The 15,924-nt window shown below is 43.0% G+C and overlaps 1 protein-coding gene across 1 annotated transcript in view; it reads right to left on the minus strand.

The window, feature by feature from the left end:
• The window catches only part of LOC106562791 (A disintegrin and metalloproteinase with thrombospondin motifs 7), a 158,760-nt gene that overhangs the window by 99,957 nt on the left and 42,879 nt on the right, over positions 1-15,924 (minus strand). The window contains exon 9 of the mRNA XM_082957946.1: positions 5,378-5,522. Within this exon, the coding sequence (XP_082814072.1) occupies positions 5,378-5,522 (145 nt within the window). The remainder of the gene's footprint in view (positions 1-5,377; positions 5,523-15,924) is intronic.

A 15,924-nucleotide genomic window follows, 5' to 3' on the forward strand; every position in this document is an offset into this window, starting at 1 on the left:
GCATTAAAAAGGTAAGATGGAAACCTGGTTAGTGTTTCACAAGGGAAAGGAGTTATTGCAATGCACATTTCTTACAGTCTTCGGGCCCATCCATGTGTGTGTGTGTGTGTGTGCATATATTAATGAGCATTTGATATATTAATGCTGCTATCAAAAGTGATTTATAGTCATGTACTTTACTACATCATACAGCTTGTCCATGTTACATTTATTCATGACACCGTGGTTCTTTATTTGGGCATTCCTTATTAAATCTCCATACAACTACAATTCATCCCTTCATTTTATCTAATATTTTCATCCCTCCATCAGCCAATTAGTGAATGTTAAACATGTATCCTCATTGTATATGAAACACTTACTTACTAACGAGCTAGTAAATTACATCCTAACTCTGAATAACTAAATCCAGCTAAATCATGCATCAATGTCAATTCGGACCTTAAGTTATGATTCAGCCTTAACCCACAACCACTTGGTTCTAATCTTGGAATGTCGTTATTTCAACAAGATTTACCCGTTGGGAAAAGTGTCAAATTCTCACTCATTTATTTGATTGGGAATGTTTTGTTCCAGGGTTGTTTACAAAACACAGACTAAGAAAGAAATAGTCCTCCTCCCAACCACTATCGAAAGGTGAGGAGGAAACCAATGATTCCCTAATTCCATTCAGGTTTCCTGCTTCAGTCCTGGCAATGGTACCAAAGAGGGTTGAAGGAGATGATCTATCCCACGCTTGCTTTCTTGCCCTGGTGGGCTTCCTGTAAACACAAGCACACGGAGTGAGCTGCTAATGTTATTCATACAAAGGGCTGTAGTAACTCCAACCCTGGATGAGAATGTTGGTGTGTGGTCTCTCTCTCTCCCCACTCCCTCCCCCTCTCTCTCTCCACTCCCTCCCCCCATCTCTCCACTCCCTCCCTCTCTCTCTCCACTCCCTCCCTCTCTCTCTCCACTCCCTCCCTCTCTCTCCCCACTCCCTCCCTCTCTCTCCCCACTCCCTCCCCCTCTCTCTCCCCACTCCCTCCCCCTCTCTCTCCCCACTCCCATCCTCCCCACTCCCTCCCTCTCTCCCCACTCCCTCCCCACTCCCTCTCTCTCTCCCCACTCCCTCCCTCTCTCCCCACTCCCTCCCTCTCTCTCCCCACTCCCTCCCTCTCTCTCCCCACTCCCTCCCTCTCTCTCCCCACTCCCTCCCCCTCTCTCTCCCCACTCCCTCCCCCTCTCTCTCCCCCACTCCCACCCTCCCCACTCCCTCCCTCTCTCTCCCCACTCCCTCCCTCTCTCTCCCCACTCCCTCCCTCTCTCTCCCCACTCCCTCCCTCTCTCTCCCCACTCCCTCCCCCTCTCTGCCCACTCCCTCCCCCTCTCTCTCCCCACTCCCTCCCTCTCTCTCCCCACTCCCTCCCCCTCTCTCTCCCCACTCCCTCCCCCTCTCTCCCCACTCCCTCCCCCTCTCTCTCCCCCACTCCCACCCTCCCCACTCCCTCCCTCTCTCTCCCCACTCCCTCCCTCTCTCTCCCCACTCCCTCCCTCTCTCTCCCCACTCCCTCCCTCTCTCTATTGAAATGCCAAGTTTTCTCAACCTTGCAGGGCAGTTTAGAAAGCAGAGGTTTTGTGTAAACTATGTGGTTTCCACAACACAACACCCTACCAGAGGAATTCTATGGAAAGTCTGCAGGAACACAGTCCTGTGCCACCATCCATCCTGTTCCAGCTGACTTCACTGCATACCTCCTCAATGAGCTCAAATGATGAGCTCAGTGCCCAGCAAGGGGCTTGTTAATCAGCTATCCTCCCCGCTGTCTCGCGCCAGTTGTTCTAACCACTTAAACCTTGACGGTTTCCAAGTGCCGGATATGCCTAACATCCAATTTGACAGGGGGAACGGGTGTAATTCCAGCTCAAATCGCCGTAATTCTAGAAGTGATAAATGGATACACATTCGGCGGCTCTATTTCCGCCTACCGAGGCGGCTGCGAGTTTATCTTTCTGGCCCTCGCAGTAGCTCGCTGCTAATTCGAGCAAATCACCCCATTTTCCTCTAACCAAACACATATAGGCCCCCTCAGATTCTGTCAAAAAAATGTACAGTTAAGGGGGACGCTATTCAATCAAGCAGCAAGCGAGGAATTCCTGAGGGGTGTATTAGGTAAATATGGTGAACCTATAGGCTGCTTGTTTATGTATGTACTGTTTAAAATGTGAGACCAGTGTATTATCACTCACAGCACCTTTTTCCCATTACAGTGTAGCCTACAGCAAGCAACTGTCAGCAGGCAAGCATTTTCTATCAAAAGGGTACTATTGGAATAATGATTTTTCATTAACGTACAGATGAACTCATTGAACTTTTTTCTATCATTAACGTTTCCAGAAATCTGCCGGGGATGAACATATGCCGTTTACACAGATTCTGTGTATGTTCTTCTGTGGGTCTTCACCTTCATAATGAAATGTAAACGGAATCAAAACTGGAAAATTGCCTTCAGTAGCACGACTCAAACTAAGACAACATATACTTGCGTGTCTAAAGCTCTTTGCACCTTTTTTGTAAACACTTTTAGACAAACAAAGACTTGTGAATCCAATAGGCTTGAGTGTCCAAACTAAACCATAAAGCCTGACACTTTGAACCGTATATGCATGTATTGGCTTGTAGCTCGTTTGCCAACACATCTGGGCTTTAAAGATGAAATGCTCTTGTTCCAATTTGTTGCCCTTTAAATTCTGTCACTCCAATCACATGGACAATTGCCAGAGCATTGCTGCACAGTGTGTACTGATGCAGGAAGCTGTGTGTATCGATGCGATTGGTGGCCACTTAGAGAGCATGTCTCATGTATGGTTTAAGCAGACAGCAGTGTGTTGAGAAGTTATGGGGGTGATGTTTTAATGGAGCAAACAGCAGTGTGTTGAGAAGTTATGGGGGTGATGTTTTAATGGAGCAGACAGCAGTCGGTTGAGAAGTTATGGGGGTGATGTTTTAATGGAGCAGACAGCAGTGTGTTGAGAGGTTATAGGGGTGATGTTTTAATGGAGCAGACAGTAGTTGAGAGGTTATAGGGGTGATGTTTTAATGGAGCAGACAGCAGTCTGTTGAGAGGTTATAGGGGTGATGTGAGTATAGAGAAGAGAATAACATAACTGATCGACAGAGAATGAGGAGTGGATGAGTAATGAGGTTGAGTAAAGAGGATAAGGAGTAAAGAGGATGAGTAAAGAGGATGAGGAGTGGAGGAGTAATGAGGACGAGTAAAGAGGATAAGGAGTAAAGAGGATGAGTAAAGAGGATGAAGAGTGGAGGAGTAATGAGGAGTGGAGGAGTAAAGAGGATAAGAGGATGAAGAGTGGAGGAGTAATGAGGATGAGGAGTAGAGGAGTAAAGAGGAGAGGGGTAATGAGGATGAAGAGTAAAGAGGATGAAGAGTAATGAAGATGAGGAGTAATGAGAATGAGGAGTAATGATGATGAGGAGTGGAGGAGTAATGAGGATGAGGAGTAATGAGGATGAGGAGTAATGTGGATGAGGAGTAAAAAGGACGAGGAGTGGAGAAGGAAAGAGGAAGAGGGTAGGAGAAATAAGGATGAGGGGTAATGAGGATGAGGAGTAATGAGAATGAGGAGTGGAGGAGTAATTAGGATGGGGAGTAATGAGGATGAGGAGCAATAATGATGAGGAGTGGAGGAGTAATTAGGATGGGAGTAATGAGGATGAGGAGCAATAATGATGAGGAGTGGAGGAGTAAAGAGGATGAGGAGTAATGAGGAGTGGAGTAATGTGGATGAGGAGTAAAGAGGACGAGGAGTGTAGGAGTAATAACAATGAGGAGTAATGAGGATGAGGAGTGGATGAGTAAAGAGGACGAGTAGTGGAGGAGTAATGAGGATGAGGAGTAATGAGGATGAGGAGTAAAGAGGATTAAAGAGGATGAGGAGTAATGTGGATGAGGGGAGGAGTAATGAGGATGAGGCGTAAAGAGGATGAGGAGTAATGAGGATGAGTGGATGAGTAATGAGGATGAGGCGTATAGTAATAAGGAGTGGGGGAGTAAAGAGCAAAATGGAGGGTGATGTGAGAATAAAGACAGAGAGCAGTAAGGAAGCGATTGAGGGAGAAGAAGGTGGAAGGGCTAAGAGGAGTGATGCAGTGTTACATTAACTAGTGGGGGAATGAAAAGCAAGGTTAGTGAAGAGGAGACAAAGAGGAGAAGTGAGAAGGGAAGAGTTGTGACGAGGGTTGTGGGACAGAGGACAAGAGGAGAATTGAAAAGGGAAGAGCTGTGCCGAGGGTTGTTGGACAGAGGACAAGAGGAGAATTGAAAAGGGAAGAGCTGTGATAAGGGTTGTAGGACAGAGAGGATAAGAGGAGAAGTGAGAAGGGGAGAGCTGTGACGAGAGTTGTGGGACAGAGAGGACAAGAGGAGAAGTGAGAAGGGAAGAGCTGTGACGAGGGTTGTGGGACAGAGAGGACAAGAGGAGAAGTGAGAAGGGAAGAGCTGTGACGAGGGTTGTGGGACAGAGAGGACAAGAGGAGAAGTGAGAAGGGAAGAGCTGTGACGAGGGTTGTGGGACAGAGAGGACAAGAGGAGAAGTGAGAAGGGGAGAGCTGTGACAAGGGTTGTAGGACAGAGAGGACAAGAGGAGAAGTGAGAAGGGAAGAGCTGTGACGAGGGTTGTGGGACAGAGAGGACAAGAGGAGAAGTGAGAAGGGAAGAGCTGTGACGAGGGTTGTGGGACAGAGAGGACAAGAGGAGAAGTGAGAAGGGAAGAGCTGTGACGAGGGTTGTGGGACAGAGAGGACAAGAGGAGAAGTGAGAAGGGAAGAGCTGTGACGAGGGTTGTAGGACAGAGAGGACAAGAGGAGAAGTGAGAAGGGAAGAGCTGTGACGAGGGTTGTGGGACAAAGAGGACAAGAGGAGAAGTGAGAAGGGGAGAGCTGTGACGAGGGTTGTGGGACAGAGAGGACAAGAGGAGAAGTGAGAAGGGAAGAGCTGTGACGAGGGTTGTGGGACAAAGAGGACAAGAGGAGAAGTGAGAAGGGGAGAGCTGTGACGAGGGTTGTGGGACAGAGAGGACAAGAGGAGAAGTGAGAAGGGAAGAGCTGTGACGAGGGTTGTGGGACAAAGAGGACAAGAGGAGAAGTGAGAAGGGGAGAGCTGTGACGAGGGTTGTGGGACAGAGAGGACAAGAGGAGAAGTGAGAAGGGGAGAGCTGTGACGAGGGTTGTAGGACAGAGAGGACAAGAGGAGAAGTGAGAAGGGAAGAGCTGTGACGAGGGTTGTGGGACAGAAAGGACACACCATGGATGGATATGCAGATAGCAGGAGTATGCTGAAGAAACAGACAAGTATTGGTTCAGATTCAGGGGTCTTACGTCCACGTCGTCACAGAGCAGGGATCCAGAGCCGTACTGTAGGCGGCACTGGTGGGCAGCACTGTACAGGACCCCGGGGGGAACAGAGTTCAGATCCAGCACGTCCCGCACGGGGGGGTCATCCAGGCACCAGCCCCAGCCTCGACTGAGGAACAACCACAACAACAGGGTGGTCAGACAAATGCATTATAGTGAAACATGCACACATCGAGATCCTGAAAAGGTGGGGTATTAAATGGATAGTTTGGGATTTTGGCAATGAGCCCGTTATCTACTTCCCCAGATCAGATGAACTCATGGATACCATTTGTATGACTCTGCGTCCAGTATGAAGGAAGTTAGAGGCAGTTTCGTGAACCAATGCGAACTAGCTTAGTGAAAAGACTGGAAGCCTGACTAAGCTAGTGCTAACACTAGTTAGCATTGGCTCGTGAAAGTACCTCTTAACTTCCTTCATACTAGACATACATAAACATGGTATCCAAGACTTCATTGGACTCTGGTAAAATAGATAACAGGCTTCATTATCAGTCCTCTTGTTTTGGGGCTCCCAAGTGGCACAGCGGTCTAAGGTACTGCATCTCAGTGCTAGGGGTGTCACTACAGACCCTGGTTCAATTCCAGGCTGTATCACAACTGGCCGTGATGGGCAGTCCCATATGGCGGCGCACAATTGGCCCAGCGTCGTCCGGGTTAGGGTTTGGCAGGGGTAGGCCATCATTGTAAATAAGAATATTTTCTTAACAAACTTGCCTAGTTAAATAAAGGATAAATAAAATTGCCAAGTCCCAAACTATCCTTTTAAGGCTTGAACAAAATGGAGGGGGGCTTAAATATGATTGAGCCTAATTTTAATGGGCCATATATTTCATAGTTGACAGGGCTGTATGTGACTGAGTAGACAGTGACGGCGTTGACAAGGTCTCCATGTAAAAAAGCTGACAGGGTGCTAACAGAGTTTAGAGAGCTGTCTGCATGACACAGAATCAAGCAGTCAAACCAGTTGTTAGAAGTCAACTCCAGCTCAGTCAAAATGCCAAGCTGTAACCACATGAATACAGCAGGCATTCTATCACATGAACAAAAAGATCAATGAGTCAATACCCCTTTTATGGGGATCCAATCTATCTCCATAAGGAACATTTACAAATTCTAGTATTGGAACAGTTTTAATTCTAAGTGATGGATTTTATATTAGTATGCATCATTTCTGCCCGGGCACACTTTGAAGATGCTGGAACGGTCCACATCTGCCAACAAAACGAGTAATGATTAGAAAAGTCTGACAACCAGGGACTGATTTAGACTTGGGACACCAGGTGGGTGCAATTCATTATCAGGTACAGTAGAACAGAGAACCAGCAGGCTCCGGACCTCATAAGGTAAGAGTTGAATACCTCTGGTGTTGGATATAGGCAAAAGCCTGCAAAGGTTGTGAAATATGAACACCAGAATCAAATGCTTTTGAAAATATAGATTGCTATTATTTTCTATGGGTAACATGATGAAGATACTCTCAATGTAAGACCCTACACCTGCTCCCTGACAACGCAAATTAGGAAAGAGATCAAAAAAGCATGGGCTTGCGTTAAACACTCCAAACAGCCTAACTTTTAAAATATCACCTTTTTTTATATGACAGCAGTTCCACACATTGCCATGATGCAAGTTGTGTGGGAAAAATATTTGTATTTTATTCTGTTATATTTCATTATACTCTTAGCCTACTATAACATATATGTGTATTGACTGTGATCAGGGTAGCCTAAGTGTGTCTTGTCTGTTTAATGAACAAAACTATTGATTTTGTGTGCATGCCACAAACCAGCAGCCTAACATAATGAAACTCTAAATATGCCATAACATTTTTTTTACAAATACATTTTATTCATCTTTTAATGTTTCTTAGGACCTGCATAAACAAATGAACAATGGATTTATTTTTGATGGTGTATATTTTCAATGGATTTATAAAAATAGACGCCCAACCATATCTGTTTGTAATGGGGGGGAGTCAAAATAGCATAAATCTTGTGTGAAAGCAGTACCAGTCGGTAAAATAGCATAAATCTTGTGTGAAAGCAGTACTAGTCAGCAAAATAGCGTAAATCATGTGTGAAAGCAGTACTAGTCTGCAAAATAGCATAAATCATGTGTGAAAGCAGTACTAGTCGGTAAAATAGCATAAATCATGTGTGAAAGCAGTACTAGTCTGCAAAATAGCATAAATCATGTGTGAAAGCAGTACTAGTCGGCTTGTTGCTGTGTGTTCTATGCAAGGTAAATATTCCTTTACAGGCACATTCAAGTTACGAGTGCCATAGGGAGAGAATTCCCAGAATCAAATATAGGCTACAAATAGGCTTAATGTATTTTAGTAGGCTACTCATTCACTTAGTGCAGGCTGTGTAACATTCACTTAGTGCAGGCTGTGTAACATTCACTTAGTGCAGGCTGTGTAACATTCACTTAGTGCAGGCTGTGTAACATTCACTTAGTGCAGGCTGTGTAACATTCACTTAGTGCAGGCTGTGTAACATTCACTTACTGCAGGCTGTGTAACATTCACTTACTGCATGCTGTGTAATATTCACTTACTGCAGGCTGTGTAACATTCACTTACTGCAGGCTGTGTAACATTCACTTACTGCAGGCTGTGTAACATTCACTTACTGCAGGCTGTGTAACATTCACTTACTGCAGGCTGTGTAACATTCACTTACTGCAGGCTGTGTAACATTCACTTAATGCAGGCTGTGTAACATTCACTTAGTGCAGGCTGTGTAACATTCACTTAGTGCAGGCTGTGTAACATTCACTTAGTGCAGGCTGTGTAACATTCACTTAGTGCAGGCTGTGTAACATTCACTTAGTGCAGGCTGTGTAACATTCACTTAGTGCAGGCTGTATAACATTCACTTACTGCAGGCTGTGTAACATTCACTTACTGCAGGCTGTGTAACAATCACTTACTGCAGGCTGTGTAACATTCACTTACTGCAGGCTGTGTAACATTCACTTACTGCAGGCTGTGTAACATTCACTTACTGCAGGCTGTGTAACATTCACTTAGTGCAGGCTGTGTAACATTCACTTAATGCAGGCTGTGTAACATTCACTTAGTGCAGGCTGTGTAACATTCACTTACTGCAGGCTGTGTAACATTCACTTACTGCAGGCTGTGTAACATTCACTTACTGCAGGCTGTGTAACATTTACTTACTGCAGGCTGTGTAACATTCACTTACTGCAGGCTGTGTAACATTCACTTAGTGCAGGCTGTGTAACATTCACTTAGTGCAGGCTGTGTAACATTCACTTAGTGCAGGCTGTGTAACATTCACTTAGTGCAGGCTGTGTAACATTCACTTAGTGCAGGCTGTGTAACATTCACTTAGTGCAGGCTGTGTAACATTCACTTAGTGCAGGCTGTGTAACATTCACTTAGTGCAGGCTGTGTAACAATCACTTACTGCAGGCTGTGTAACATTCACTTACTGCAGGCTGTGTAACATTCACTTACTGCAGGCTGTGTAACATTCACTTACTGCAGGCTGTGTAACATTCACTTACTGCAGGTTGTGTAACATTCACTGTCGCATTGTCGTATTCTCGTGGGAAGAGGGAACATAAGCTCTGCATTTGGACAAATTAGAATGTTTTCACACCACACAAATAATGGACTGTTCCAGGCTCTACACTCTCAATGCGTGGTTGGTAGCCTTATGTCTGCCTCGCTGCTCACATAATGGAATTCACAACACAATGCTACACAACAAGCTCCTGGTTTTTTAAAGTGTATTATCTTGATTTTAATTTTTAAAAGTGTATTATCTTGATTTAAAAATGTTTAAGTGTATGATATTGATTAACATTTTTAAAAGAGTATTATCTTGATTTTAATTTTTAAAAGTGTATTATCTTCATTTTAATGTTTAAAAGTGTATTATCTTGATGAAATTTGTTTTAGGTGTATGATATTGATTAACATTTTTAAAAGTGTATTATCTTGATTTAAAATGTTTCAGACCAATGTAATTGTTCTGAACCACGAGCCAACCAATGCGTCGAAATAATGTTTTCATTCCACCCGCCAGCTGATTTTCTTGCGGCACACCTGAGACTACTCATGGACGAGTTCATTTTGCATGGCTGCCCAGGGTGAGTGGAGAGCCAATGGAATGGTCTAAAAATATACAAACTCTGCCTACCCGGGCACCGGACCATGCAAAACGAACTCGCCCAATGATTAGCCCAATAGGGTAAATGCAGATACTGTAGGCAACCCCATGCTTCAGCCTATTTATTTATAGCCACTATGCTGCATCAGATGGGCTACAGGAGATAATGCTTACTGCTAATAGCATACCTAATAATATGGACGGTGCTATATAGGCTATATGCATGGACCAATATGGTCATAATTTTAACAAATAATTTGACCAATACATTATTTGTCTCTCATTTCTGGAGGTGGAAATTATATTTTATATGGAGTGTGCATTATTTTATTTATTTTTATTCATTTTAGAGTAGAATGTCCTTTTAAAAAGTCACCATAACGGAGCTTCTCACTCCAACTTAAAAATTACCCAAAATAGGAGGTGGGTGTGGCAACCTTTCCCCCCAATGCTACAAATGTTTCCAGAGGAAACACTGAGCAGGAGGAAGACTCATTACAATGTGGGCAGATAGCTACTGTACCTAAAGCTAACTTCCACAAATCCAACATGCAGCAAAGGGAGAGTAGATAAGGACAATAAGGTCCCAACTCCACAGCAACGGTATGGCACAGCTGAGCTGTTACAGAACAACGCACACTGCTGTTCTCATAAGCAGAAGTCCAGCTGCCTGTCCAATTGACCAAAATATGGTCAATATAACAAGACCCTTGACCAGGCCAAATAAAATAAACTTCTAAGGCTACAGGACTTTCCTGTTTACTTAAAGTATATAAAAAACACATGATCATAAGTGACTGTGGCTGGCGTCTGTTCACATGCTATTGAATTCCTGCCATCAAGCAACAAAAGAACAGATTAGGATGAAGAGATCCTGAGGCGGCCAGAACACAACTCCATCGAGAGGGGGTAAAGGTATTCAATAAAACTATTGAAGAAGTGTTCAATCAAGACCAGTTCTTCTGCTTTCAGTCACACTGATTAGTCTGAAAGCTTTCTGAATAGAGAAAAGGATAATTTCTACCCTTGGCAGGCTACCATGTTATTTTATTGAATTATGTTTTCTCTGCATCACAGCCCAGGCCACTGATTGTGACCCAGTAATTGGTGAGGTGTGATCACAGCAGCAAGTGGAACTGCTATCAAGACTCAAATCCTCCCAGCAGGCCTCTTTCTCTCAAGCATGGTCCCAGATCTGTTTGTGCTGTATCGCAGACTTTTATGGTCAATGTCACGCTAAACAATGACTACAGGAGTTGGCAAGAGAGTACAAAGAGATCTAAGACCAGGCTAGTTTATCTCCTAACAATGTAAAAAGCTGTGGAACTCAGTGAGCAAAACTCAACTCTGATGTCCAATTTCATCCCTCAGACACTATTCAGGCATATTGGAGCCTACTGGAGCACTAAGGGTAGTTAAAGTTCACATGTTTTATTGCCTGCAGTATAGTGGGTTATTACATTTGAGCCGGACAGATTCAGCAAAGAATGTTTAAACCATTTCTTTTACAACTGGTGTCTTTGCAATTAATTTATAAAACTATGGCTAAAGGCCTTTACAATATCCTGCTTCAGTAAACTCTGTCTGGTCCACTTCCGTAGTATTTCCCCTGAAAGAACCTATTAATATATGTTTGTGATTTCAACTCTAACAAAGATTTTTTGCATTTCAGAAGTAACATTTATACAATGACACATCTGAAGGTACTTCACAGTGTAGACACCACATCAATCCAAAGCAATAACATGCAATTTTTTTACAAGTCAGTTAAGAACAAATTCTTATTTACAATGACAGCCTAGGAACAGTGGGTTAACTGCCTTATTCAGGGGAAGAATGACAGATTTTTACCTTCAGCTCAGGGATTTGATCTAGCACCCTTTCGGTTACTGGCCCAACACTCTAACCACTAGGCTACCTGCCACCCCTGCTAATCTGCTATAATAGATTATGACATCAGTCATGATAAATACGCTTATACAACTGATTTTGTTGTGACTAGTGATGAATAAGGCTTAACTGAGACTAAGCAATCCATTGAAATTTCATCTACCTAGCAACAGCCAGATTCACATGCAAAATATGAAAATGACTGATTTCACTATCAGGCAATCAAGAATGGCAACTAGATAGGGTGAATTCCTTCAATAGGCTCCATGACACTAATTTCAACATATTCCATAGATTTGACTGAGTTCAAATGTACTTCATTCAATGAACCCCATGCACCCAGTCGAGAAACAAAATGGCCACTTTGGAGCTGTGAGCTTGAAAGCTGAGATGATCTGGTAAAATAACATAAAAAAGGTAAAGCTGGTGAGATGGATTACGCCTACAAAGCTCAGGGCCTGTATTCCCAAGTGTCTCAAAATAGGATTGCTGATCTAGGATCAGGTCCACCCGGTCTTAGTCAGCATTATCTAAAAGGACAAACTGATCGTAGATCAGAACTCCTCCTCTGAATCACTTTATGAATACAGGGCCTAGATCATCTGGAGGAGCTATAAGGTGGCGTTGGCCAGCTGCACCTCACAGCTGCAGGAAAAATCACAACATGCCTAGTAATGTAGTTGGGGAGAATTCCACAGAATGCTTTCAGAGCTGAACAAGTGACCCTATATTAGACTTTGGACCACAGTAGCGACTACTGATGACTGATATGCCATTTTAGCTTATTTAAAAATGAAATGCATCCTGCCACATATGCCAAACACTATCATGATAGAGGAACACATGAAAATAAGTCGGAAACTTTGTGTTTATCTACTGATTCTTAATCAACTGCATACTTTTGTATGTGTGCCTTGTTTAAAAATATCAAGTAATCTAAACTACAGACCATTTAACAGCTAGCTAATGAAATGTATGATAGAAGGCGCTAGCATTTCTGTGTAATGTATATGCTGTGCATACGATAATGGACAATAGTATATGGATTTATGGACTAGAAATCCCCTAATACTTATTATTTTCCCTGATTCTAAAATGCAAACCTTGATTGAACTGGTTCATCCAAGGGCAAAGCTATTCTTTGTAACTTTAGATGCAGTATTCCAAAAAGGAGGGAAATATTTGACTCAACATCTGTTAACAGCTGCTTAACCTACAGTACATGACTTCCTCTTCAATGAGACTTCAATAGCCAGAAGTTTAATGATGCATACATATAATGATGACGCATTTGGGATGACATAATATTGACCACTATGCAACAGCAATTAAATTGTTCTCCATGAGTGACTATGGCTGCAGAGGTCCACTGAATAGAGGTTTAGAGGGAGAATTGACATCTGATGCCTTTGTGAAAGAAAAACCCTTGTGCTGTCCAGGAGAAGTTTACGCAAGTTGAAGTGGTGATTTATAAACTCTATTCTTTTCAGAAAATTCCACACAAAGAATGTTAATATTTTCAATAGTCAAGTCACTAGCTAAAATAAACCAAAATCGATAAGCGTCAACAATACGAATGTCTGAACTTATATAACACCAGTGAAAACGTCATTCACCTTTCAAACAGTAAAAAAATTGTCAGACAACTGAATAGGACTGAGTTCTGAGCCCTGAGGAACCTCCCTGCCATTAGCCCACAATGGTGCCCTTGTGGTGGATTCAGGAAGAGATGAGAGGGAGAGGAGGGAGGGAGGGAAAGATGACAAATGGAGGAAGAGGAGGAGGAGGAGATGGGATGTAAAAAGTGTGAGAGGGAGGCAATCGGATGGTTCCAGCTGAAAGAGAAATATACGAAGAAATAGGAGAGAAATATATGAAGAAATAGGAAAGAGAGAAACAGATGAAGAAATAGGAGGAGCGAAAGAAACAAATGAAGAAATAGGAGATAGAGAAACATATGAAGAAATAGGAGAGAAAAATATATGAAGAAATAGGAGGAGAGAAAAATATGTGAAGAGATAGGAGGAGAGAACGATATATATATATATAAGAAAGAGTGAGATGGAGAGAAAATTAGTGCCAGATGGAAGGAGGGGCTACTACCCTCTCCCATTCTGGAGCAGGACAGAGGGGGATTACAATGAACCGCCTGATCGCCTGCATGCCAGCTCATTCTCCTAACCCTGCTCGTACTCTGACAATATGAGCTACCGTTATGAAACAGTCCTACAGTGGCTTGCGAAATACAGTTGTAAATGAGAACTTGTTCTCAACTGGCCTACTTGGTTAAATAAAGGTGAAACAAAAATAAAAATAAAAAAGTTTCCCTAGGAACAGTGGCTTGCGAAAGTACTCACCCCCCTTGGCATTTTTCCAATTTTGTTGCCTTACAACCTGGAATTAAAATAGATTTTTGGGGGGTTTGTATCATTTGATTTACACAACATGCCAACCACTTTGAAGATGCAAAATATTTTTTATTGTGAAACAAACAAGAAATATGACAAAAAAAAAGAAAATTTGAGCGTGCATAACTATTCACCCCCCCAAAGTCAATACTTTGTAGAGCCACCTTTTGCAGCAATTACAACTGCAAGTCTCTTGGGGTATGTCTCTATAAGCTTGGCACATCTAGCCACTGGGATTTTTGCCCATTCTTCAAGGCAAAACTGCTCCAGCTCCTTCAAGTTGGATGGGTTCTGCTGGTGTACAGCAATCTTTAAGTCATACCAGAGATTCTCAATTGGATTGAGGTCTGGGCTTTGACTAGGCCATTCCAAGATATTTAAATGTTTCCCCTTAAACCACTTGAGTGTTACTTTAGCAGTATGCTTAGGGTCATTGTCCTGCTGGAAGGTTAACCTCTATCCCAGTCTCAAATCTCTGGAAGACTGAAACAGGTTTCCCTCAAGAATTTCCCTGTATTTAGCGCCGTCCATCATTCCTTCAATTCTGACCAGTTTCCCAGTCCCTGCCAATGAAAAGCATCCCCACAGCATGATGCTGCCACCACCATGCTTCACTGTGGGGATGGTGTTCTCGAGGTGATGAGGTGTTGGGTTTGCGCCAGACATAGCGTTTTCCTTGATGGCCAAAATGTTTTTTTTTCTTTAAGCAATGGCTTTTTTCTGTCCACTCTTCTGTAAAGCCCAGCTCTGTGGAGTGTACGGCTTAAAGTGGTCCTATGGACAGAAAGTCCAATCTCCGCTGTGGAGCTTTGCTGCTCCTTCAGGGTTATCTTTGGTCTCTTTGTTGCCTCTCTGATTAATGCCCTCCTTGCCTGGTCCGTGAGTTTTGGTGGGCGGCCCTCTCTTGGCAGGTTTGTTGTGGTGCCATATTCTTTCAATTTTTTTAATAATGGACATATTGGTGCTGCGTGGGATGTTCAAAGTATATTTTTTATAACCCAACCCTGATCTGTACTTCTCCAGAACTTTTTCCCTGACCTGTTTGGAGCGCTCCTCGTTCTTCATGTTGCCACTTGCTTGGTGGTGCACCTTGCTTAGTGGTGTTGCAGACACTGGGGCCTTTCAGAACAAGTGTATATATACTGAGATCATGTGACACTTGCACACAGGTGGACATTATTTAACTAATTATGTGACTTCTGAAGGTAATTGGTTGCACCATATCTTATATATGGGCTTCATAGCAAAGGGGGTGAATACATATGCATGCACCACTTTTCCTTTTTAATTTTTTTTTGAATATTTTGAAACAAGTAATTTTTTTCATTTCACTTCACCAATTTTGGACTATTTCGTGTATGTCCATTACATGAAATCCAAATAAAAATCAATTTAAATTATAGGTTGTGCAACAAAATAATGCAACAAAATAGGAAAAACCCCAAGGGGGATGAATACTTTTGCAAGGCACTGTACTTTGAGCAGAACTGGAGGATAAACCATATCCTTAAGGTAAGCTCATGACATTATAATGCTCAATCAATCAAATGGATTTTATAAAGCCTTTTTACATCAGCAGCTGTCACAAAGTGCTTTACAGATACCCAGCCTAAACCCCAAAGAGCAAGCAATACAGAGGCAGAAGCCCATTGGCTAGGAAAAACTCCCTAGAAGGCAGGAACCTAGACAGAAACCTAGAGTGGAACCAGGCTCAGAGGGGTGGCCAGTTGTCTTGCATATAGAGTGGACAACTGGACAGAACATGCATGGTACAGCCAGTGGTCCTCAATGTATCAATGCATTGATACGCATCAATACATTTCTATGCATTTATTTACATTTCAAATGCCTCAAATGTCTCTGGGATTTGCAATGGATTCAACCATGATATTGCCTTCCTCTAGAAAACCTCATAATATCACTTCTGACATTTAGTGTCACGATTTGAAATAATCCTTTTACCTTCAGGTCAGGGCTCCTGAGTGGCGCAGCCAGTCTAAGGCACTGTATCTCAGTGCTAGAGGTGTCACTACAGACCCTGGTTCAAATCCAGGCTGCATCACATCCG

This window comes from Salmo salar, chromosome 11 (genome assembly GCF_965601325.2).
Source record: "Salmo salar chromosome 11, fSalSal1, whole genome shotgun sequence".
In the NCBI taxonomy this organism is placed as follows: domain Eukaryota; kingdom Metazoa; phylum Chordata; class Actinopteri; order Salmoniformes; family Salmonidae; genus Salmo; species Salmo salar.